This window comes from Nyctereutes procyonoides, unplaced genomic scaffold, assembly GCF_905146905.1.
Source record: "Nyctereutes procyonoides isolate TBG_1078 unplaced genomic scaffold, NYPRO_anot_genome, whole genome shotgun sequence".
NCBI lineage: Eukaryota > Metazoa > Chordata > Mammalia > Carnivora > Canidae > Nyctereutes > Nyctereutes procyonoides.
This window is the reverse complement of record NW_026575092.1, coordinates 41,437-67,372: the sequence shown is the minus strand read 5'-3', so window position 1 is coordinate 67,372 and position 25,936 is coordinate 41,437. Positions and strand designations below refer to the sequence as shown.

General features: G+C 55.6%; 1 protein-coding gene across 1 annotated transcript; it reads right to left on the bottom strand.

Moving 5' to 3' along the window:
* Positions 1 to 1,639: 1,639 nt before the first annotated feature.
* LOC129514733 (rho GTPase-activating protein 27-like) lies at positions 1,640 to 25,936 on the bottom strand. Its single transcript, XM_055333458.1, is given in 14 exon segments — positions 1,640 to 2,572; positions 2,678 to 2,820; positions 7,013 to 7,117; positions 7,620 to 7,710; positions 8,028 to 8,095; positions 8,451 to 8,533; positions 8,599 to 8,686; positions 8,908 to 9,101; positions 9,362 to 9,550; positions 9,553 to 9,745; positions 22,693 to 23,090; positions 23,093 to 23,348; positions 24,704 to 24,835; positions 25,797 to 25,936. Coding segments are annotated over 12 exon segments (1,899 nt in total). The 5' UTR covers positions 23,331 to 23,348; positions 24,704 to 24,835; positions 25,797 to 25,936; the 3' UTR covers positions 1,640 to 2,463.

Here is a 25,936-nt window from a genome sequence, read left to right as displayed (position 1 = left end):
GATGGGGGCATGGAGGCCTCATTTTAAGAAGATTGGGTTGGGGTGGTAGGAACTGGGGCGGCAAGAGTCGGGCGCAGTTTAGCAAAGATGAAGTGTTCTCAGGATGGCTGGGAAGTGAGGGGTTGAGTCGGTGTGGACAAGAAGATACATAGAAGACTTGGGATAGGGCTGAGATCAGAGCTATCAAGAAGGGGGTGAGCTCAGCAGGGCATCCGCTGGATGGCAGGCATTGAATAAGGGTGGGTGGAGGTGGGGTGGTAGGGCTGAGCAGACCTTCGGGGACTGGGATAAGAAAGCTGAGTCGGAAAAGGGGAAAGCCATGGCGGTGGGGCTCAGAGGAGGTTGGCGTGGAGCACCGGGATTGCCACAGGGGTTGAGGGGTGAGGGTGTGACGCTTCAGAGGGCGGAGGAGGGATGTGTCTGCGCTCGGGGTTGGAACTGGACTAGCAGGGGGTCAAGAGTGTGGCTGCATTTACACAACACAGAGGTGAGGGGTGGGGGTACGTGCTGGGCTCGGGTCCCCGGGTCCCCGTCGGGAGAAGATGGAGGGGGCGGTCAGCAGGGGCTGTGCGGGCTGAAGGCTCGGCTCCGAGGGGGGTAGGGTGCGGGGCTTAGAACCGGGAAGGCAAAGGGTTCTGAAGCGGGACAGCGCAAAGGCAACCAGGGGCGTGGGACCACGGAAGGCGCCCGCCGCCCGCTCGCATCTCGACCCCGCCGCCCCTCCCCCCCTCCCCCCTGACCCCGGACTCACCAGGGCGAGCGGGGAGGGGGCGGGGGTCGCTCCTGGCCGCTGCAGCCTCTGCGCCTCTGACCCGACGCTCCGGCCTCTCCGCCACCGACACCCGGAAACTGCGCTGGCGGCGCCTGACGCCATCCCCGCGCTTGGGCGCTCGGCCCCGCCCCCGGCCCGCGCAGCCAATGGCGGGGCGGGGGGAGCCGCGGGGCGGGGCCAACGGTCCTGAGGCCTGTGAAGGCTTGAACAGAGGCCAATGGAGTTTTCAGCAGCTCCTGACCACTGCCCTAGTAAGACCCCAGTCTCCCTTAAAGTGCCTGCCCGTGAACTCAAGGCTGTCTAAAGAATTTGCTGCTTATTCCAGCCACCACCTGAAGATAGGGCCCCTGTTTCCCAGCTTCTGTGAGAGAGTAGGAGTCTAGCCTTGGTAAGGGCCAGTTAGCAAATCCAGATGGTTCCATATGGGCTAACCCCCTTCCTGCCTGTTGTAATCTCTCACTTCTGACTATGGAGCCCCTACTCATTCCCTTCCCTAGTCCCTCAATTTCCCTGTGCAATACTCAGTCACCTCTGTACTTACCCCAGTTGAGTTCCGTTCACGATGAACCCTTTTCCCTGTGCCACTACAATATTCTATTACTATGGAAATCTGTCTGGACCACTTTAAGTAGTGCCTGGTTTGGTTTGTTTTCGACAGGGGAGATGTGCAGGATCAGCTTTTAAAATTAATTTGCTTATTTTTCAGGATCAGCCTTTTAAATAAGCATCCCAAGGATGTTTGAGTTTAGAGGTCCAAAGGCCACATTTTTTAAAAAAAGATGCTATTTATTTATTCATGAGACACACACAGAGAGAGGTAGAGACACAGGCAGAGGGAGAAGCAGGCTTCATGCAGGGAGCCCGATGCGAGACTCGATCCCAGGACTCCAGGATCATGCCTTGGGACGAAGGCAGGCGCTCAACCACTGAGCCACCAAGGTATCCCCACAAGGCCACATTTTTGGAACCTCTGTTTCCCAATGGGCACCGTTTCCTCTGGCAGCCCTTTTGAATGGGGACTATGTTTTCTCAGTACAGCCACTCTGGATCCTCAAAGAGTTAAAAATCGATCGCCCTACGAACCAGCAATTGCACTGCTGGGGATTTACCCCAAAGATACAGATGCAATGAAACATCAGGACACCTGCACCACGATGTTTCTAGCATCAATGTCCACAATAGCCAAAGTGCGGAAGGAGCCTCGGTGTCCATGTCCATCGAAAGATGAATGGATAAAGAAGATGTGGTCTATGTATACAATGGAATATTACTCAGCCATTAGAAACGACAAATACCCACGATTTGCTTCGATGTGGATGGAACTGGAGGATATTATGCTGAGTGAAATAAGTCAATCGGAGAAGGACAAACATTATATGTTCTCATTCATTTGGGGAATATAAAAAATAGTGAAAGGGAAATAAGGGGAAAGGAGAAAAATGAGTGGGAAATATCAGAAAGGGAGACAGAACATAAGAGACTCCTAACTCTGGGAAATGAACTAGGGGTGGTGGAAGCGGAGGGGGCCGAGGTGTGGGGGCGACTGGGTGATGGGCACTGATGGGGGCACTTGATGGGATGAGCACTGGGTGTTATTCTATATGTTGGCAAACTGAACACCAATAACAAATAATTTATTAATAAAAAGAAAATGAAAATAAGCTTTATAGACAGCCTGAGGCAGGACAAGGTCACTTGAGGACGATGACAGTGTGGAGTTCACTGTTGCTCTCCTCACCCAGGTGTTCAGCAGCTGAATCTGCAGCCTGAGGCTTCTCTGCTGGGGCATCACCTTTCTCTCTGCAAAAAAGAAGAAGAATGCCTTTAACTCTGTAAAGGAACAATTAAACTTTTCATAATTAACTCATTTTAGAAAAGAAGTATAAATTGTCCCCAATCAGGTACCCTGGTCCCTTGTTGAAAACCTCATCCTCATCAGAAGAATCCCTTTCCTGTAGCTTCTGTGCCATGTTTTTCTTCCGTGTGGCATTGAGAGGTCTGTACATGTCCCGATGCCAAAGTGGCCGCCTTCTCCAGAAAAAGCCCTCCTAGAAAACAGAAAGGACATTGTTAATTCTGCATTTCCCCTGCTCTCTCCAGCCATGGGACTTTAACTTCCTCACATTTACCCGACTCTCATGTTCGATAGAGCGTCTCTTATGCAGCAGAGAATGAAACAAGAGCCTTGGAGGAAACACATATGAGACAGTTAGTGATTCACGCCATTTCCCATGCCTCTCACAATGTGTATCTCTGGTCCTATTAGGACATCTCAGTCCATAATCACAGGAAGCAAAATCACTACAGACCCGGGATCCTGAAAATAATCCCATGCATGCTAGACTTCCAGAATTTTCCCATGTCTGTCCATAATGGCCCCACAATTTCTCTCGGGAGGCCTTTGTATGTGGCTTGGCATTGAGTATAAGCAAGATTTTCATCCTGCTCACCTGGGCCCTTGGCCGAGTGCCCTCGTGCAGTGAACAAACTGTGCAAGTATAACACAGAAGCACCTTACTCTCTCCAGAAGCAGTTTACTTTGGTCCCCTTTGGACTTTGTTTCATAGGCATCATTTGCTGGGGAGGAGGAGAGAGAGGTGTTTCTATTTTCCTAGCTGCTTTATCCTACAAGTTGTTCACACCAAATAAATGCATGAGTCCAACCAACAAAGTTACCTAACTCACTTTCTCACTGCAGGCTGTGGCTAATTAGTGAATGAGTCATGAAATCAGCTTAAAGGTCACAGCCAGCAGTAAAACACAAAATATTATTTTTGAATACAAACAATATAGAAAAAGTCAGAGTGTATAGTAAGTTTGTCTTAGAAATTGCTTATGTTGGGACGCCCAGGTGGCTCAGCAGTTGAGTAATGCCTTTGGCTCAGAGCGTGCGTGGGATCGACTCCACATTAGGCTCCATGAGAGGAGCCTGCTTATCACTCTATCTCTCTGCTTCTCTCTCTGCGTCTCTCATGAATAAATTAAAAAATATTTTTAAAAACCTGCTTATGTCTTGACAGTATATATGTACTGAGTTGTGACATAAAATCTAGCTCGCAGCCCAAGAACAGTATAATCAGAGGAGAAGTGCCCCTCTGGAAAGGGACCATCTTCTGACACTCAGTAGGAGTATGCCCATGGGGCAATTTACCTTCCCTTTCTTCTCCATTTCCTTATTATAAAAGGAAGAGACAAACTATTACCTAAGGCCTCTCCCAGTTAACAGTCTGTGGAGTCTGGACAAAGGGAGTGGAGAGTGGTGGATCAAAAACTAGGAGGAGGAGGGAAGTTTTCCTGCCACTTTACAGGAAGGAGTCGTATTTTTCTGCCTTCCATCAGCCTTGAAGAGTAGCCGTCTTAGCCCAAGACTCTGTAGCCAGGCCTGATGGTCACTACCAGCAGGAACAGGTGCACCCAACCCCTCTCCACCCTTTTTCTTTAAAGGAGTAGTGACAGTAGATGCTCTGTGTCAGTTCCATTCTAACTCAGATTTGTCTGGGAAGCTAATTTGGCTGGATCCAGGCAAAGCATTAGACCAAATCAATATTCTTTCTGTCTTTGGTAGTTTCCTGGGTGTAAAACAAGGGGAGTGAAATAGGAGTTCTAAAATCTAGTTCTGAAATTCTGCTTTAATAATTGCCAAGTTACCTTGAGCCTCCTTCTTCATCTTCCACTGGTGTTGCTCTATGAGAATAAATCTGTTTTGGAAGAAATCATATCACAGGTACCCATCTCAATGACCATGCCTCCAAATCCGTAGTCATTCCTTTGTATTTTAAGTCTTATTCAGCCGTTTTTGAGGGCAGGAATTCTGTTTGTTTAGTAGTCCTTTGACTCTTCCATAGTCCCAACTTGGGAACTTGTGTGCAGGTGGCAATACATTTTATTGACTGTTTTAGATGACATCCAACAGGTAATTCCTATTAAAAATTCTTAGAAGTGGGATCCCTGGGTGGCACACCGGTTTAGTGCCTGCTTTTGGCCCAGGGCGCGATCCTGGAGACCCGGGATCAAATCCCACGTCGTGCTCCCCGTGCATGGAGCTTGCTTCCTCCTCTGCCTCTCTCTCTCTCTGTGTGTGACTATCATAAAGAAATAAAAATTAAAAAAAATTCTTAGAAGTAAGAAAAGAAAAGTAGCTACCAGAAACCTAAATAGCAACATTGTTTTAAAGTCTAGGACAAGAGTAGAATGCCTATTATTCCTGTTACTATTCATCATGTTGAAGAGGTCCTAATCAATGCAATAGGAAAAAATTCTCTTAAAGATTCCAGGCATCTCAATGCAATAGGAAAAATTGAGTATTGGAAAGGAAGAAACAAAACATGTTTGCATATGAAATTATGGACAACCTAAAAGGCCCAAGAGAATCAACTTAAATTTACTGGAAGTGGGAAGCCTGGGTTGCTCAGCAGTTGAGCACCTGCCTCTGGCTCTGGGCATGATCCCAGGGTCCTGGGATCGAGTCCCACATCAGGGTCCCTGAATGCACCCTAATGCTCCCTCTGCCTGTGTCTCTTCTTCTCTCTCTGTGTCTCATGAATAAATAAAATATTTAAAAAATTAATAAATAAATTTTACTGGAAGTGATATGAGAATTCAGTAAGATGGCTAGATACAAAATCAAGAGCTCAACATACTAAATGCAGTACATTTCTTATGTTCCACAAATAACTAATTAACAAATGGAAGAATGGTCCCATTTATAATATCAATAAAAGGAAGGACACCTCGGTGGCTCAATGGTTTAGCACCTGCCTTCAGCCCAGGGTGTGTTCCTGGATCCCGGGATCGACTCCAACATCGGGCTCCCTGCATGGAGCCTGCTTCTCCCTCTGCCTGTGTCTCTGCCTCTCTCTCTGTGTGTCTCATGAATAAATAAATAAAACCCTTAAAAAATTAAAAATATCAATAAAAGGCAAAAAGTACCTAGGAATAAACTTACATCAAAGAATGGGGAAGACCTTTCAGATGAAAACATTAAAACTCTTCTGAAGGACATTAAGAAATGAATATATGATGACACCATTTTCCTAGAATATTGCAAAGATGTCAATTCTCCTCAAACTCAATGCAATCCTATTCAAATCCCAAGATAGTTTTTCTTTTTCTTTTTAATAAAAACTGGCCAGCTGACATATGGTAAAGGGATATGCAAGTCTAGCTATGAAATGTATGAAAAAGGAGGTCAAAGAGCAGGAGCTTAACTCTGCCAGACATCAATATAGGTTATTTTAAAGCAATTGGAATTAAGTATATAGTGTGATATGGGAAAGGAAACTGGACTGATAAGAGTCCAGATAAGAAAAGTATTTTAGGGATCCCTGGGTGGCGCAGCGGTTTGGCGCCTGCCTTTGGCCCGGGGCGCGATCCTGGAGACCCGGGATCGAATCCCACGTCAGGCTCCCGGTGCATGGGGCCTGCTTCTCCTTCTGCCTGTGTCTCTGCCTCTCTCTCTCTCTCTCTCTCTCTCTCTCTCTCTCTCTCTCTCTGTGACTATCATAGATAAAAAAAAAAAGAAAAGTATTTTAGAGACGCCTGGGTGGCTGAGTGGTAGAGCATCTGCCTTTGACTCACAGGGTGAACCGGGGTCTGGGGATCAAGTCCCACATTGGGCTCCCTGAGATGCGCCTGCTTTTCTCTCTGCCTATGTCTCTGTCTCTCTCTGTGTGTGTTCTCATGAATAAATAAAATCTTACAAAAAAAAAAGAATAGTATTTTAGATCTGTTAAGAAAGAATGAACCATCAATAAAAGATTTTAAAGTAACTGGATCTTTCTGTAGGGGGGAAATGTTAGAACCCCTACCTCAACCATACCTAAAAACAAAACAGATTCTATACAGGTTAAAAAATATAAATTACAACAAATATAAGTAGAAGAAGACAGTATAAAGGCAACAAATGCCTCGCTAACAAGACCCACATCCCATAGGCCACAAGGAAAGAACTCGCATATATGGTGACAGACTCAAAACACCTCCTATTTTTTGTAGTCTCGCCCCCTCCATCCCTGGATTGTTGGTCATCTTCTGGTGATTGTAGCTGGGTTCCTGGAGAGGGAACTGCAGAATCCATGATGCCAGAAACACTGTGGACAGATCCCCAAGGTGGGCACAACTTTGGCTTTGAGTCCTGAGAATTCCAGTCCCGCTTTCCCCAGGTTCCCCTTCTTGGGGCTCGCCTAGTGAGGATCTCAAGCTACCAGTAAGCCCCCTCTCCTCCCAACCCCCACCACTCACCTCCAGCACATTCTTCCTGCTAGATTTCTCGTTGGGGGCCCAGGAGAGAGAGGCTCCCCTCAACTCCACTGTGTACTCAGGGGTACAGAGCTTGGGAGGCTGCCTCTGTGGGAGAAGCATTGGGGGAAGCAGAGTTACAGGGAGCCCTCAGTTCAGACAGGCCTGCCACAGCCCCTGCCTCCAATCCACCAGGCTCCCTTGGCTCAAGGGCCAGAATGGGGAAGGGGCATCCAAGGGTTCCTGGAACCCAGCGGTCCTGGACTCGCAGGTCCTTTGCTGCCTGCCCATCCAGGAGAGGAAAAGGGAAAGGCACAGCCCTCGTCCCGGGGAGCAGGGGCCCCAGTCCCCAGTCTGCCTGCCTCCCAGGCTGGAGTGGCCACCCTCAAGGACCACTCCCCATGCCCAGGGTGGCTGGAAATGCTTGTCATGGGCTGAATCCACTGTCATCACCCCCTGCCAAGGCCCGGCTCCCTTGGCACTCATGATCCACTATCGCAGACCTAGCCTCTGACAAGCCAGATCCAGTAAAGAGCTGCACCAGTCAGGAGCAGATGGGGGTGGGGGTGGGGGGCAGGCAGTGTCCCTATCCTGGGAGCCTGGGCCTTACCAGGGCGCCTGCAGCTGAGGCCTTCGAGTCCTTGAAGAATGTCAGGACGCCACCCTCCAGCACCATCCAGGAGGCACTCCAGTGCTTCTTCCTAGGTGGAGGTGGGGAAGTGGGGGTGGCCAGGCTTGCATTTGGCCCTGAGCTGAGGCCCCCTTCCACCCTCAGGAGCAGGGCACAGAGCTTAAGAACACAGCTCAACCTGGGCCATCCAACGGGTGAGGGCTGGACTCTCAATTCTAACACTTGGTAGCCAAGGGCCCCTGGGCAAGTTACTATCTCCAGGTGCCTCGGTGTCCTCATGGGACTTCTTAGCAAGTTGCTATAAGGATTAACAAGAGCCGGGAGGCGCTCGGTAAATGTCATCGTTAAGGCCCACTCTGCCGTGGTCTGGGTGCAGCCGCCTCTTACCGGAGCCGCTTCGCCTTGTCCACCGTCTTGGTGCGATGAAGCACACCGGCCTTGTGCAGAGTCTTGATCTCAGAAAGCCAAGGGGAAAGAGGAGGCAGTTAAGGGGCTGGGCCACAAGGGGGCAGAGGCTAGTCTCCTCCGCAGCCAGCAACTCCTTACAGCCTGGGCCTGAGTCACCACTGAACCCTCCTTGCTGCTGGTGCAGGTGGGGTGCCAGTTCTCAGCCCCGGAGGAGAGATTTTCTCCCAGTTCCCAACGTCACGCATCCCTGGGGGGTGGGGGATGACCCAGACCCAGGCCCAGGCTAGTCGCTGGGGCCTGTGGGGGAGACATGCCCAAGTCTGTCCCGTCCCGCACAACCTTCAGGAAGCCCCTGTGTCTTCTGTAGGGGTCCTGCCAGGGCCTATGAGCTCCTTCCCTTACCTTCTCCTCAGGGGGGCTGGCCTGGGCTGGGGTCTCACTGTCCTGGTTGGATTTGCAGGAACTTCGAGGGGCAGGGACAGGAACTGAGGACAGAGTCGACGTCATATATAATCCCCTCCTCTCTCCCCAAGGCTCTCCCTATCCCAGCTGGTTACCTGGGGCAGCTCCCACTGAACTGAGGTGTCTTCTGGGTTGTAGAAGTAGGGGTGCCCATGTTGGTCCTCCAACCGCACCCACTGTGGGAAGGACTCTCAGCCCACCTCATGGGAGGCAGGCAAAGTTTCCCTGTACCAGAGCCCAATTCAGCCCCAAGGAGTTTGGAGGGTCAGGGGCAGGCTACCGGCCCAGGAGCTGCGGCTTATGGTGTTAAGGGGAACTACTAGTGAGGACGAGGTGGAAGAGTGGAGGGGGGGACGGGGCGGGGGTCTGTCCGGGCACATCTGCCCGCTGCCCATACCTGCTCTTGGGTGTAGTGGTTGGTGTAGAGTGTTTGGCCCTCGGGGCTCACGTGGCAAGACCAGCCGGGGGGCGCGGCCAACGGAGAGGTGGGCCGAGGGTCACTCAAAGAGCCCACGGGGGAATAGTCCTCCTCGGGGTAACTGGTCAGCGACTCGGGGTAGTCCGTTTCAGGGGTAGGGGGCTGCAAGGAGCAGGAGAGGGAGTCAGAGGCTCTCTGACCCTGAGCCAGTAGGGACCCTGGGCCCCGCCCTTTCATACCAGGCCACGCCCCTCAGTAGCAGTCCTGGGGACTGCGGGGTGCAGGATGCGGGGCCTGAAGCCTGAGTCACCACGCCCACCCGGGCCAGGCCCCGCCCCTAACCCTCATTCCCGGGGGGCGGGGCAGGAGGCGGGGTCTGAGGCCTCAGTCACCCCGCCCCCCGGCCAGGCCCCGCCCCCTCACCCTCCAGTCCCGGGGTCCAGTGGGCTCAGGCCTGGCTGCATGTCCTCCAGCTCGTCCTCGGGCTCGTCCTCCCAGACGGCCTCGCCCGTCAGCGGGTTGTAGAAGAACACCCTGCGGCTCTCCTCATCCCAGTACTGGCCCCAGTCTGTCTCGAGGCTCTCGCGGCTGCCCACCGAGGCCGGAGAGGTGGTGGGCTGGCGGCGCCCTCAGAGGCCTCGAAGGGCGACTCCCAGGTGGTCACGCCCGTGTCTGGGTTGTAATCGTAGGGGCGCCCGCTGCCCGCGTCCAGGTGCTTCTCCCATGCGGGGGGGCGGGGGACCGAGGCGGTGCCAGGTGAAGTGGGCAGGGGCTGCCTCTCTACGTTCCCGTACACGGGCTCCGGGGGGTCGACCACCTGTGGGAGGAGGAAGGAGGCGTGACCGTCGGGGCAGCTCCGGGGTCACGCAGTCCCGACCCAGCCACTTCCCACCTGGGCGACCTTCGGCAAGTTGGAGTAGCCCCTGCTTCAGTTCCGCCGCTGCACAATGTCTGCCCTGCCCGCTCTGGAAATTGTAGTGAAGAGAGAACGAGGACATATTCGTGAAGGGGCACTGTCAAATATGAAATGTCGCAGATGCGTAGGGCACTTACATTATTTATTAGCAATAATAAAACATCGATATCTGGAGTTCTCCCAGCTGCGCACTCACTGTGCACTCCAGGGGGCCAATCAGAGGTTGGGCAGGAATAGAGAAATGGGCCCCATTCCTTTTCCTCCCCATTCAGGTCACAGAGGGGCAGGGCCCTGCTGCACTCTACAGCCCGCACCCCTCCTTCCTTCCTGTCCCTGAAATCTCTGGGACTGGAATCAGTACCACCTCTGATCTGGGACGGAAACTTCCTGAACGTGGTTTTTGCAGACCTCAGGATCAACTGCAGAGAAGGGACAGAGGCAAGCCAGATGGGAGGAAGGAAGGAGGAGCTAGGAAAGATGAGCCCCTCGTGCCCTCCAAAGGAAAGCCAGGTGGGCTGGAGGGTCCGGCCACACACAACATACGTCTGGTCATGCTCAACACCCCACTGCTCCCTGCGGCCTGCGGGGCAAAGTCTTCACCTTTAACAGGGCACCTGAGGGGCCTGTCACCTCTCTGTCTTCTTTATGTCCTGCCATTCCTGGCCCCCTGCCTTGAACTTTATGCTCTAGGAGCCTGGGGCTGCTGGAGGCTCCACCCTCCCTGCTGTATATCTTTTATGGGCCTGGCTCCTTCAGAGTCTGCCTAGGCCCATCCCCACCCCTTTTTTCACCTGGCCCACTCCAATTCCTTCTTCAGGACTCAGGTGTCAGGTTCAAGACCTTTCCTGAGATTCCTCTGGCCTGCCCACCACCGCCTAGCACCCTTAGCTGGCCAGAGGGATAGATAAGGACACTCTTAAACCCCAGGCAGCAGAAGAGCCCCAGAAGATTAACACTGTTTCTAGGAAGATCTAGTGCTACAAGGGAAATGCAGACTTCGACATGGGGAGCCAGTATATAGTTTCAAATCTGTGTTTTTAGAAACCCTCCAAAATGCTAACAGAGATAGTTATCTCCTCTGGGCAGTTTAGTTATATGGATGGGGTCTTTCTTTCTTTCTTTTCTTTCTTTCTTTCTTTCTTTCTTTCTTTCTTTCTTTCTTTCTTTCTTTCTTCTTTAAACTTTTCTCAAAATTTTGTACAATCACCACCCCTCCCTGCCCCGCCTTTTTTAATCACAGAACTGCCTGTGATGCCTTCACTAAGCTGTAAACTTCCCAAGAGGGGAAGCCGGTCATGTCAAGGTGGCATCTCCCTGGGCCTTAGGAAGGCGCCTAAAAACACACTCGTTTGTCCCACAAAGATTCACCTGTCCGGTGCACGCACTGTTCTAGGCACTGGGGAACGCTGCAGTGAACAAAGGGACCCACATCCCTACTGGGCAGCCTGGGTAAATGGTCAGGGAGCAGGGAGGGAGATGAGCAGGGTGAGAAGTGAAATGCACAGCACAGCACGTTGCCCGTGGTAGTTACTGCTAGCAGGAGACAAAGTGTCAGAAAAGCAGTGGTACAGTTTTAGATCATCAGGGGCAGGTCCCAGGCATGGAGGGAACAGGAGGAGCTGGATACACCAGATCCTCACTCCTCTCCCTCACCCCGCAAGCACTTGTGTGGCTGAGACAGGAACCCCCCACCCCGCTTCTCCTTTCTCTCTGTCCACCGCAGCCATCCCATATTCCACCCACACCGGCCCATGGACCCTCCCCCAAACACAAAGCCACCTTCCTATCTCTGCACCTTTGCTCCAGTGGGTCCTTCAGCCTGGAACTCTCTGCTCTCATACCTGCCTACCCAAATCCTGCTCCTCTGCTGGTGCTCTGCTCCAAGCCTCCAGGAGAGGCCTTCTCCCTCAGGAGAGACGTCTGGCGCACTGACATGCAGTTCATCCCTCTGTTCGGGCCCGGCAGCATTCCGCCTTGAGTTGTCCACTCATCTGCCTACCTCCTCTGATCCCAAAGGCTGTTTTTTTTTTTTTTTTTTTTTGAGAGGGGGACCCAGGATGATGTACTTGACCCCAGTTGCCCTCTAGCTGCTGGCCCAATGCCCTGAAGCACACAGCCAATCCACCAAAAGTACTTACTGATTGAAGACAAAAGCCAATTCCAAGCCACATTTCAGCAGCAAACAAACAAACACACCTGACACCACAGGAGACTCAAGTTAGCTTTGGACAAGGATTTCCTGGGAGTGGGGGTTCAACACAGGAGTCTCTTTGGGAGACCAGGATGGAGGCAGTGGACAGAGGAAGGTGGGTGACCAGACACATTTCCCACCTGCCCCAGCTGGACCTGCTGAGGCAGGTGCCCTCCCCTCCTTGGGACAGGGGCTGGGAGGTCATGTGGGGCATAGATGAGCTGAGGAAGGAGCCAGGCTCTATGGAGCACGGATTTCCACCTGCAGGCTGCTGGTCTTGCCTGTGAGTCCATGGGGAGTCCCAGGCTGGCCAGGGTGATGGGGATCTCACACAAAGTAGCCCTAGTGGGTAGAGGTGAGAGCTAGGAGCTGGATGTTTAGGCTCTCAGCATGAGGGGGCTGTCAGAGGAAGAGGAGATGCAGAATCGCACTGTGGGGCTCCAGGCTGCAGACCAGAGGCCAAATGGGGGCAGGGCAGGGCCCCTGGGAGGGGTTGCCCCAGAGACACAGGCTGCTTCAGGAGGTAGGAAGGGGCTTTCACTGGACGTGAGCAGGCAAAGTCCAACCCCCTGTCAGTGATGCTACAGCCCTGTGGTGGGAGCTGGACCACACGCAGTGGCCCTGAGGCCCCTTCAAACTCTAGAACTTTCTCCCTGTTAGAGCCCCTCCAGTGCTAGGAGAAAGCCAGGATCAGACTGGAAGTCAGGCAGGGCCAGTCCCTCTGTGCCCTCTGGCCTTCAAGGGGAAGCTCGTGCCGGTTAGAGCAGGGCCTGCCACCCTGCCCATGACTCCTGGAGGTCCAGGCAACACCCAGTGACAGCCCATCAGTGGGGCCCTGACTAGGCACCAACAGCTCTCGGGGCCCAGATCCCAATCACAACAGAGACACGGGGGACAACAGTAGGAAAGGGGAAGTGGTCTCCTACCTCAGCGGCAAGAGGGGCTTTGGCTCTCACCACATCCAGCTGCCCAGCCCCGCAGCCCTCCCCTTGCCCACAAGCAGGTGGCAGGCCTGCCTGTCCCCCTGCGCTGATCATCATCTCTCAGAGTCCCCCTGCAGCCCCTCCCAGGCAGGCGAAGGCCTTGGCAAAGGGAAGAGGAAAGCAGGGAGGAGTCCCCGAAGTCTGAGAGATGTCCTGCTCCGAAGCTCCCCTCAGCCAGCTCCTGAGAGGGCCAGAGAACAGAGGCCCACTAGTGGCACCTTGATCCAGAGGCCCTTGGCCGTCCCCACCAGAGGCTGAGCTTGCCCCCAAATGCCACGGCCCCCTACCTGTCCCCGCAGGGCCTGACTCCGCCTCCTGGTCAGCCTGGCAATCCTGTCCACCATCCTGTCCCCTCAGAGCTGCTGGGACGAAACCCTGGGAAGGCTTTAGGGGTGGAGCCAAGGGGCACAACCCCAGGGCTGGCACAAGGCAACAAGGAAACAAGAAGTGGCTTTGAGATGGTGGGGGGCTGAGCCTCCAGCCCATTTCCTGTTGGGGCTACGGAAGTGCTGCCTGAGACAGAGGCTGCCTGCTGTGGGGTGGGGTGGGGTGAAGTGGGGGGGGGTCTTAGGTCTTAGGTGTTTCTATGTGTCCAGGGAAGCGCCAGCCTTCCTACTCCATACTCTGATCACCGGCAAGGTCTGAATCCCAGGGCCAGATACAGCCAGGGAGCAGGATGGCACCAAACCGAGGTTGGGGGAGGGGAGGCCAGACAGCTGGGAGAGGGCCGAGGGGGCAGTTGGGTGCTGGGGCCCCAGGCTGGCGTAGACAGGACATGGAGTGGCCCTCAACAACCTCAGTGCCCAGGGCGATGGGGAAGAGGAAGCTTGTGTGCGGGGTGCCGGTGTGGGGGTCAACGTCTCAAAGAGGAAGGGGTCTGGGCAGCTGTGGCATCAGACGGAGTCAGTGTCTGGAGTTCTGCAGCCTCACAGAGGACAGGAGGGATTCTGACCACACCACAGTCCACTCGCCTGACTGCCTGAGCCTGTCCCCTCCCGGTTTCGCTCTCCAAGGTGCACGCATGCACCCTCGCCTGCGTGTCTAATACGTGCACAAGTATGCCTGCGCGCCCACACTCTAAGGACCCGGTGAAGGGGACAGGGACTAGCCTCTCCACAACCCCACAACCAAGAGCTTCCCCTGGGCCTGTTCTCTCTCCCTGCCCAGCTCCTGCTTCAGGCTCTGACCCCACCTTCCACCGGGATCCCAGACCCATTGTCTCCTGCTCTTCCGTTCCAGTAACCCTCCTGTCCCCAGCCCTGGTCTTACTTCCTCCCCTGCCCTTGCCCCCCAGACCACTCCTTCCCTGTACCCACTGTGGGCCCAGCGCAGGGACACCCAAGGAGAGCCAGACGTGGTATAGATTTGGAGTGTGGGACCTTTGGGCAGACCGCATCCAGAACGAGCCAGGGATTCATGCCCTGCTCTGCCCTCCAAGCTTCTCTATTGCTCCCCTCCCATCCCAGGTGGGACTCAGAAGCCTGGAACACTGGGGGCAGAGAGGCCTGGGGTCCTCCCACTTGTCACACACATGACACATCCCACTGCCCCCGCCCTGAGGGACATGGGCCACACGCAAAATAGGTCACCAGGAGAGATGGAGCCAGGCCCAGGAGATGGGAACAGCTGGGAACTCTGAGCTGGCAGCAGGGAGGAGCTGGGGAAGGAGAGAGAGGACATGGGTGTGGGGACCTGAGCCCTCAGCACTGCCCTGCTGGAGAACTAGGGAGCAGGGTCTTCCTGTGGCAGGAACCAAGAGTGACAGTACAGGAGACTGGGACCACCGAAAAGGCAGCCCATGTGCTGCTCCTCCCCTGTAAGAAGCTGGGCCCCCCAGGCCAGGGGTCCTCCCAGGGGCTCTGGCCCCCCACCACAGGGACTGAGCCCAACCCACACAGCTCTGGCCTGCTCTTCTTGGTCAAGGAGCTTGGTTCCTCAGGCTTCCAGTCTAGGCTTCCCCTCAGCAAGAGGAGGTGTGACCACAGCAGCTCCCCAGTGGTGTTCTCCTCCCTCAACTGCATCTTCACGCCTGGCCTGGCCTCTAGAGGCACAAAGTGGAGGAGGGGACAGAACAAGCCAGCTGCTCTGTCCTCACCCTTTCTCCCCAAAACCCTCACAGGAGGCTTGGGACAACCAGAAAAATCCTATCAGCTCTCTGAAGCCAGAGGCAAAAGAAATGCCTGCAAACCAGTGACTGGAGCCCAGAGACTGGCTCAGGGGGCTGCCACGGGGTCGGGACCTCCTTTGCTGACTTCAGTGCCTCCAGGGCTGAGCGGAGGGAGAGTGGAGGATGGGTTGTGATCTTTGCCTCAGGGAGCCTTGCAGGGTGCGCAGAGCTGGCGTCCTTCCCTTCCCTGAGCACGCCATCTCCAGGACGGAGTCCAGGCCTCATTGTACCCACCCCTAGCCCTGAGCCACAAGTCCACTGATGTGCAGTGGGGGAACTGGGGGTCCCCTCAGAACGGAGCTGGAGCTGTCCCCAGAGAGTCTGGTGTAACACGTTTGGGCTGGGGCTCAGACCCCTCGTTTTGTACTGAAGCCCAGGTGAGGCTCAGTGTCACCTTGCTGCTCGGCCTGTAGCCTGCGAAGACGAACACAGTAGCCCGAGGTGAGGTTCCTCTGTGGGGTTTAGAGCAGAGGCATCATCATTTGATTAAAAGGGGGGGGGAGAATGAAGCAGGATTCAGAAAAATGGCTTCTTGTGTAGCTGGTGCCCTAGCTTCTCCCTGGGCAGCCCCTTGAATCTCTGCGCCTCTGTTTCTTTATCCATAGAATGGTGCTGTCATTCTCTCCCCGCTCCCAGGGCTGGCTTCTGTGGAGGCGTCAAGCCGCCCCTGAGCTCCTACACCCTACACTCTACACTCAGGGACGTGGGAAAGAAAGCGGGGTGACACTTCCGTTTTTTTGGTTCTGGGTTTCGATTGAGTGCCCTCGGCTCTGGACTCTGCCCTCAGCCTCGTGGTGACCTCATGGGACTGTGTGCTTGGCCTGCTCCTCAGGGTAGGTGGGGTGGGGGGTGGAGCCCCTTTGCCACTCACATGCTCTGTGCTCTGGATAAGGCTGGCTGACGCCCAGGAGGAATCAGAAACCGTCTGTCAAGGAAACTGCTGGCTGGCAAAGGCTGTCATCGTGAGCCAACCGAGGGAGAGAGATGTGACAGGGGCCTGTCCCTCCAAATGTGTCTGCACCTGTACCCACCGCACCTCCTCACTTCCCCAGTGCAGGGACCAGGTTCCCCCGTCCAAGAGGGCCTCCCCAATATGGGCCCCTGAGGATCCCACTGCCTCTTGCTCAGAAGCTGCCTCTCCACAAACCTCTAACTAACCCTCCCACTTGATGGCTGTTGGCCCTTTGGCATGGCAACAAATTCCAGGTCTCTCCATCTTAAAAGGAAAATGTGTGCTCCTGGACCCAGCTCATCCTGCCTCCTTTCCGGAGCCCACCTGTTGAAGGTGTGTGTGTGTGTGTGTGTCTGCCGTCCTGCGTCTGACGTCCAGCTCACTGCCCGGGGGGGGGGGGTCCTACAACTCCTTTGATGACAGCTGTGGTCCTTGGAGGGTCTGACTCTCCTCAGGACTTAGTCCTTACAGGCCTCTCCCTCCTCACCCTCTGGTGCCTCCTGGGCTGTGAGCCATGCTCCTCTTCCTCCGCTTAACTCCTTGATACTGGGTCTCCCATTTGCTTCTCACTGTCCTGTCCCGGGGAAGCCCAGCCGGATCTGTTAGCTTAACTACCTGCAAGACCATCTCCAGGAGCAAAAACCTGAGTGGAGTCCTGGGGGTCCTTGGTACACCCTACAAGCTGCATATCCCAAAAACCAAGTTCACCTTCCTCCCCTCCTCCTTTCCATCTTGGCATCATCTTGTTTTTGTTTTTTTCTTTTTTTTATTTAAGATTTTATTTATTCACGAGAGACACAGAGAGAGGCAGAGACAGAGACAGAGGGAGAAGTAGGCTCCCTGCAGGGAGCCCAATGTGGGACTTGATCTCAGGACTCTGGGATCATGACCGGAGCAAAACGCAGCCGCTCAACCACTGAACCATCCAGGTGCCCCATCTCGGTTGTTCAAGTAGAGACCTAGAGTCCCCTAGCCTGGGGACCAGCCGAAGCCTTTCAGACTTATCAGTCCCCAGGTAACACAGGGGCTAGGGGAACATGGGAACGCCACCACAAGGAAGCAGAAATTCAAATCTAGAATAGATGTCCTATGGGGCAACCACTCTGGTCCCTGTCCAGGCAGGAGAAGAGGGAGGGAAACAGCAAGAGAGATTTAAGAGACAAATGAGATGCATGGTCCTTGAGCTGATTCTGGTTCAAACAAACTGACTATGCCAGATCTGTTTTAGGACAATGAGGGACATTTGACTATGGCCTGGATCTTAGCTGATATGAAGGAACTAATGTTAATTTTGTTAGATATAATAATGGGTATAGTATTGTGATTATCGAGAAAAACATTTTTAAGACATACAGGCTGGGGCACCTGGGAAGCTCAGTTGGTTAAGCGTCTGCCTTTGGCCCAGGTCATGATCCTGGGATCCCTGGGCGCATAGGGCTCCCTGCTCAGTGGGGAGCTTACTTCTCCTTCTGCCTCTTACCCCTTGCTCATGTTCTCTCTCACTCACTCAACCTCTCTTAAATAAATAAATAAATAAATAAATAAATAAATAAATAAATAAATAAAATCTTGTTAAAATAAGACATACAGGCTGAGTTTCTTAGGGATGAGATAGGATAAAGACTGGAATTTATTATTTATCAGCAAAAAAAAAAAGACAGAACTTGACAAGCAAGAATTGTTAAATCTAAGTAATAGGTATAATTATATTCATTTTAATATTCTATTCACTTCTTTGTATTTTTGAAAATCTTCATAATAGGGACACCTGGGTGGTTCAGTGGTTGAGTACCTGCTTGTGGCTCAGGTCATGATCTGGGGTCCTGGGATCGAGTCCCACATCAGGCTCCCTATAGGGAGCTTGCTTCTCCCTCTGCCTCTCTCTGTGTGTCTCTCATGAATAAATTATAAAATATTTAAAAAAATTTTCATAATAAAAAGGGGAAAAAACCTCCTTTAAACTTGTTTACTCTTCTGCATTCTCAGTGTTACTACCCCAAGGTGTTCACTGTTTCTTATCCAGAAAGACAGGCCCTTCCAGCTCTCCCCTACCCCTGGTAGTAATTTCTCTCCTTTATGATGCGGCTCTGGTGCTAGGAATTCTGGAAACATGGCAGCTTAAACATGTCCTGCTTCTCCTCTTCTCCTGGACGCTACCCTCTAGGAAGGGGCTGTGCCAGCTGCTGGGCAGGGCTGGTTGGGATGAGTAGAGGGCCTGAGATAGAACCTGGAACCCAGGAGACCCTGGGGCAGACCAGGCCACCATAGGATCCTAGGGGGAAAGCAGGGTGACCCCTAGGAGCTGACAGGCAGTCAAACAGGTGGGCTCGGCACTCTCTGCCCAACAGGCTGGGGATGCCGAGGAGGCAGCAGGCAGGGAGAATTCTTGATGGTGTCTTAGAAGAGGCCTGCCCAGCCTGGCTGGCCCACTGGCAGAGACCCCCATTCCTCTGCTCTAGGGCCCCGCCTAGTGGGGATACTTCAAAAGCTCATCCCAGCCCCAGTGAGCAGACACATAAACCCCACTCCTCTGACAGGACAGTGGCTGGAGAGAGGTGGAGCAAAGAGAACAACCAAATCTACCCGGGCTGCAAGACCCTAATACAGCAGGGTCAGGACGTGCTAAAGTCCAATCACCAACCCGGGTGGGAAGAGGAGTTTGTCAGTAAAAGGTGGCAGGATAGCTGGATGGCCATCCAGAAAAATAATTAAAGGTGGTTGACATCTTACTCTGTCCACTCGGATATACCCCCAAATAGATCAAAGATTCAGACATAAAAAGCGAAACCATAAAAATACTTAAAGAGAAAAACATAAGCAAAATTCTATATTAAAAATAAAAAAGGCTGAAGGGCACCTGGGTGGCTCAGTGGTTGGGCGTCTGCCTTTGGCTCAGGCAGTGATCCCGGGGTCCTGGGACTGAGTCCTGTATCGGGCTCTCCCTGCATGGAGCCTGCTTCTCCCTCTGCCTGTCTTTGCCTCTCGCTGTGTGTTTCTCATGAATAAATAAATAAAATATTAAAACAAAACCAAACCAAACAAACAAAAAAGCAGAGACTCAAACTCTAAAAGCCACGCATTTGACCACATAAATGCATCTTAAGTAATTTGCGTGGCCAGAAAATAACATTAGCAAAGTCAGAAGAGAAACTTACGTTACAACTCCTGTAAGAGATAGAGGGCTGTTTTCCTTCGTATGGCAAAACCTTCTAATAACCAATAAGTAAAAGACCAATAAGTCAATGGAAAAATGAGCACTGGCTCTGACCAGGTTGTTAACAGAAAAAGGAAAGCAAACGGTCCTTAAATCTATGAGAAGATGCTCACTCTCACTGAAAAGAGAAATGCAAATTCAAGCTATCTGAAGATCATATATTTTACCATTGGATCAGCAGGAAACGACATCTTGTTGAAACTTGGTTGGCAAGGCTGTGGGGGATCAGACACTCACATTTGTGTTGGTGGGAATGTAAATTGGTATAAGCCCCCAGGAAAGGGACAGCAATGTGGCAAAATTTAACAAATATCCATCGTTTATCCTTCCACCCAGCAATCCTACTTCTGGGATTTATCCTTGATTTATCTGCACGTGGGGTGAAAGATTATCTATTATAGGATTGCGCATAATAGCAAAAGATGGGAAACGATTCAAGGGCCCATCACCAGCGGACTGGTGAAGAATTTCTGATACATCCTTACAGTGAAAACACTCAGCCGGGGTCCTTACCTCATCCCTCTGGCCCCTGCCTTGAGCCCTCAGTAACCCCTTGACCAGCTCCTGATAAGGTGGCTGCTGACCTCGCAGTCACCGTTTCCCGATACATGTTTAATGGCCTTTATCTCACTTCTCCTTTCTTCTGGACGTTTCTCGGTGTCTGGACAGGCACTCTGCTGTTCTTCCTCCTTGTTGCCTATTCCTTCCTCTGGGGCTTCTCTTCCCTCCCTCTGTCTGTTACCCGGAAGTGGTGGGCCCTGACTGTCTCAGGCGTTCCCGGCCCCACGTCCACGCACCCTGCCCACCCACGGCTCCACCGCCACATGCTGCAGGCCTTCTCCTGGGCAGCAGGCCCGCTCTCCAGCTGCTGTCTGGACCTGGCGCCACCGAATAAACAGACCACTGTCTGCTGGGTGTGCGACTGGGAGACTGCGACTCATTCCGACTTCTCTCCCACCTTCCTCAGCCCGTCGGCCACTAGATTCCAGGGAATCGACTTCCCAAATGTCTTGTCATCACTGTGTGCCTGGGAGACCATGGAGGTCCGTCCTCTGCTATTCTCATAGTCCCAGCCACGGGGGTTATTTCTGAACCCCACTCTCTTCTCTGCTGAGAATCTTCCAGCAGCTGCAGGATTAAGTCCACATTGCTGGTGAGAGTACATGAGGCCAGGCACTGCCCAGTCCCCACAAGAGCCCCAGCAGCACAGGATGGGAGTGGAGCTGCAAGGCCTCAAGGGTGCCACATCTCACACCTGCACCCATGCCTAGGCACCACGGCACGCTGGGTGTCCTTCTATCCCACATGGCCTGTGCCGCGCTGGTCTGAGGCATTTGCCCTCTTGCCAGGCTCCTGACTCAGATGGTAGCTCTCCAGGGCTGGCGCTGTGCCTCATCAGATGCTTGGCAGGCAGGTGGGAGGCCAGTTCATGCTTAGTCAATGAGTGAATGAAGGGGAAGGGTAGGTGCTGCCTCTCCTGCCTCCTCTAAGAAGGAAACAGGGAGGCTCACCTTTCAGGAAATTCCCTTCTCTAAATTCTGCCTTCGGGACGCCTGGGTGGCTCAGCGGTTGAGCACCTGCCTTCCGCCCAGGTCATGCTCCTGGAGTTCCGGGATCCAGTCCTGCATCGGGCTCCCTGCCCGGAGCCTGCTTCTCCCTCTGCCTGGGTCTCTCTCTCTCTCTCTCTCTCCCCCTGTGTGTCTCTCATGAATAAATAAATAAATAATCTTAACGAAAAAAAAAAGAAGGCTGCCTTCAATCACTAAGAGCAGACTGGGGATCCTTCCCAGGAGAGAACCAACTCCGCACCCCTGGAGTTTGTAGGGGACAGGGGGTCAGGGAGACCCACACACGACACTGGAATAAAGCAGGGTCACAGGGGAACAGGAACAGAGATACCAAGCCTCTTGCTGAGATCGCACGGGGAATTAGGGCCAGAAGGGGGAGCAGGCCGAGCGTCTCTACCAATACCCAGGTCTCTCCGCGGACGCCCCAGTTCCTCCCGGCGCGAGCACCACCCCGCCATCACGCGTGTCCCCCACCCCCTCACTCCCCGGTAACTGCTCCTGAAGAAGGAGAAAGAGAATATGGAAAGGCCCCGGAATGCGCCTCCGAGGGCCTGCCTGGGAACGGAGGGGCGCCGGGGTAAGGAGCGCTGGCATCCAGCCATCTGCCCCGGAGAAGCTGGCCACCTGGCCCCCAGGGACGCCGGGCGCAGCATCCATCCCCCAGTCCCCAACCCCCATTCCCTCCGGGCGGAATCTGGGTCCGCGTCCTCTCCCGCAGAATGCTGTTCCCCGCCATGGCCACAGGGGGGCGGGCTGCTCCTTGCAGAAATCAAAGCGAAGGCGGCGCAGAAGGGGATGCTGAATGCGACCCGGTCGGCCTCCGTGCAGCGCCTACTACGTGCCAAGCGCTTCCATGCCTCACCTCTTTGAAGGCTCACAACACTAATCCTTTACACAGGAGGACACTGGGGCTGGGGAATTAAGGGATTCCTCAGCAGCTGGCAGGTCACCCAGCAGGGTCAAATTCGAGTCTCTCTAGCTTCAAATCCTGAGCTCTTTGCACTGTAACCAGACCTGGTGGTGGGAAGACCCAGGAAGTCCCAGACCGGGACGGTGCCTCCTTCCGCGGGGCATCCCAGACTCAGTCCTGGCATGTGCCAGGCAACCACGCTGACATCAAGTACATCGAGGACAAAAAACAACAAAAAGTACCAACCCTCGCTGTAACTGGACCTCTTCCTGAAACAAAAAATTGGTGTGCGTGCGAGCGTGTGCGTGCGTGCGTGTGTGTGTTCAGAGGGGGAACTGAAATGACTGAAATGTTGGAAGAAGCCAAAAAGGGAAGCAGATCCCTGACTCTCACATCCATTATCTCGTCTGATCCCCAAGCGTCTATGAGCCAGGCGAGGCGGAGAGATCCTGCAGGCCCAGGATCCCGACGCCTCTCGGAATGGTGCGGCTGTTAGGCAGGTGAGGTGGCGCGCACCTGCCAGCACGGGGTGGGCGGCACACCGTACTCCGGGTCCTCTGCATTTCTGCAGGAAAACTACGTGTCATAAAGAAATAAAGACCGCCAACGGCTTCACCCGGGCTCAAGTCCAATTTTGCCACCAACTGAGTTACGGAAAACACTCGCGCTTCGGGGAGCTTTGGCATTTCGGAATCGCAGATGTGATTGGGAGCCCGCACCCCTCTCGTTTCGTGGTTGAGGAACGTGAGGCTCCGCGTGAGGCAGCTTGTCCAGAGCCCGCGGACGCTAAGCGGAGCGGGGCGGGGCTCCTGGAGCCCGGGCGCAGCCCCCCGCCCGCCTCCTCGCTCCCGGGCGCCCCATACCTGCTGCGGGCGCTCCTCCCGCGCCGGGCCGCGCACGTCCAGGACGGCCTCGTAGACGTTCTCCGAGTCGCGGCGCGCCAGGGGGCGCGGGCACACCCAGGAGCCCGCCACGCTGCAGGCCTTGAAGCTGCCCGCGCTTCCCAGGAGGCCGGCAGGGGGCGCGGCGGCGGCGCGCGCCAGGTCGTCCAGGGACTGCGCGGGCCGCACGGGCGCCGCGGGCCGCGTGCACAGGCAGGTGGGCAGGCGGGGCCCCGGGCTGCCGTGCTGGGTCGAGGCGCCGCGCGGCGCGGGGCCGCACAGGGAGCTCACGCGGCCCCGGGGCTTGGCGGGCGTGCCGTCGGGGCCCGCGGGCGCCGGCGCGCTCACGAAGCGGTAGTCGTAGGCGAGCGGTTCGGGGGCTGCGGGGCCCGGGCGGGGTCCCCGAGCGCCGGCAGCTCGCGCACGTACTGCGCCGGCAGGTGGAAGGGGCGGCCGCCGGGCTCGCGCCGGACGTGCCACCAGTGCTCCGTGCTCCGGCGCAGCAGCCGGTAGCGGTAGCGCTCGTTGGGCTGGATGGCGACGCGCCGCCCGTCCTTGCCGGTGTACTCGAAGGGATGCTCCACCAGCACGTACATGTCCCCCTCGACGTCCGCCGCCATCGCGGCCGCGGGGTCTCCCTGTGGGCACGAGGAGGAGGGGCGCGGAGGTCAGGGCCACCCAGCCGGGAGGCGCGCCGCGCTAGGGGGACAAAAGACTTGGTTGAGTCCCGAAGCTGCATTCCTCCTGTGCCTTAGGGCCTTGGTATCTCCAAAACGGGGCACTCGGATAAAATAATCTCGAAGGTTCCCATGCCCACAGTCGCTGATGTGATTATGACAACCCTGATTCTGTGGCATTGCTGATAAGATTTGAGCCTCCATTCAATTCCCCGGTGACTGCAGCTTGTGGGTAATACTGGTCCAACTTTGCAGCCAAGGAAGCCGTGACTCAAAGAGATGGGGTTGACTGGCGGCGATGAGTCGACACCACACTTGCCAAAAAGTTGCCTGAACCTCAGTTTCCCTGTCTGTGAAGTGGGAAAAAGAGCTCATTCCTTCCGCGCCCGCCCGCCCCGCTCCCGCCCCGCTCCAGCCCGCTCCCGCCCCGCCCTAACGCCACCAGCCCTCAGGATATCCGGGTCCACAGAGCCTCTTCCCTCCAGGATCCTGCGCCCCCGGCCCGGGCCCTGGGCCCTCGGGGTCAGAGTTGAGGCGCGGGGCTCTAGGAGCTGCCCCGGCGCCGCTCTACCCCGGGAGTGTCCCTGCTTCGCGTAGACCAAGGGCCTTGGCATGAGGGACCAGGACTGCCAAGGCCGGGGAACCGGTTCTCTTGGTTTCTCTTTTCTTCCCCAGCGGCTCTGCTCTGCGGCGAACGTGAACCCGGAGCCTGGCCCGCCCAGAGCGGCCCGCACCGCCCCCGAACCAGATCCCACCTCCAACCTCCCGAGAGAGGCTGCAGGGCCTGCCCACCTGCCCTGTGATCTCCACGTTGCCCCACGAGAGCGGCCGCTAGAGAATGCACTACCCAGGCAGTGTCCTCCCCAAAGCTGTCCTGGAGTGATGGCCGCAACCCACCCCTCTGCATGCCAGCTTAGCTTGGCTCTGGGTGGGGCAGCCTTGGTCAGAGCCTAAGTGGAAAGCTGCCCAGGTCTCACCATCAACAAGATGAATGAGTGACTTCTTCCGCGGCTGCTCCCTCCAGATCTTTACACTGACCACATCTCCTGCCCAATTGGGTCTCCCCGGGGGCAGCAGGTAGGAGCCCCTGTGGCTTGCTGAGGCTGAGGAACACAAGGAACAGGGTGTGGCCGGCAGGGGTCGGGCTAGGGGCTCCTAGTGCCCCTTCCCTACTTTCTTAAGCTCTCCTCGATGGGGAAAGGGGTGCACAGTGGGCCCTGGAGGCGCAGTCAGTAAACTGCCTGGAGCAAAGCCAACAAACCCTGGGAGGATACCCCTTCTCGTCACCTTCTCCTGGACCCCTGGCACTCGCTCACCTTGGCAGGGCAGGTCTCTGAGGGCCCATGGGCTAGATAGACCTTCGCAGCCAGCAAGGGATGCAGGTTAGGCCCCCATCTCGTTGGGCGGGGCTTCTGAGGGCTGGGTCGGGAAACCTCGGGGAGCAGGGGCTGCCAAGGGGAGCAAAGAGGCAGAGGGAGGCTCCGGCAGGCTGCCCCCAATTCCCGAGGCAGGTGTATCCTGGAGGGGCGAGGAGGAGCCTGAAGGAGTGTCTGGGCCAGTGGAGACATTGGGAGCGGGCCCAGGGCAAGAGGAGGCAGGAGGGAGGGGCGGCAGCTGGCAGGGCTGCGACTGAAGGTGTGCTGCCTGCTGGCATCAGAGCCCAAGGTGGGTACACTCCCACCCTGCGCCCTCCACCAACGCCCCCGCTGCGGGATTTGTTGGCCTCCAGCCTCTGTGTCGCCTGGATGGGCTGTTCCGGGGCTGCTCCACCCAGATCGTCGTCTCCAGGCGTCCCCTTATGGGTGAGGCCATTTGCACCCTGAATCACCAACTGCCAACCGAGAGCCCTCTCCAGCCCGATTGCTGGCACTACTCGCTTCGGGCCCACCTCCGCCCTCCCCAGGCCCTTTCCCGGCACAGCTTGGCCGGGCCTGGAAAGACTCAGGGCGGAGGTCCCAAGGCAGGGATGCCCACCAGAGCCGGGGGTCTCGTGCTGGGTGGGGAGGGGACCCGGGACTCGGCTCCTTCCCAAACAAACTCAGGGGAGCGGGGAGGATCCCTGAAACTCCAGGACTGACCCGTCCCCAGGAGTTGCTTTGGGTCCACTGGCCTGGGGACGAGAGCCACAGCGGCGCCAAGCCTGGGTCGGCGCGGGGGGCCTGCACCTGGGCCCGTCCTGTCCCCGGACGGAGGGCAGCCCTTTTCATCTCCGCTCCTCGCGGGGGGGGGGGGGATCCGAGCCCCGCGGCCCTGCTCGCGGGTCCCGCAGCTCCCGCAGCTCCTGCCCCAGCGCCCGGGAAGGGGAGCCAGCGAGAGAGAACCCGCCACCTGCAGCACCGCACCCGCACCGGCCCCCGGCTCAGCGCCCCCCGCCCGGCCCGGCCCCGGCCCCTCGGGGTGTCCGCTCACTGGCTTCGCCTCCACTCGTCCCGGCAGGCGCCTGTGGTTTCGGCGTCCGCGCTCCCTCCTCCACCGCCCAGCTCCCGCGCAGCCCGGTTTCCTGCTCAACAATACAGCGAGGGAGGCACCAGCGGAGCGCGCTGGGCAGA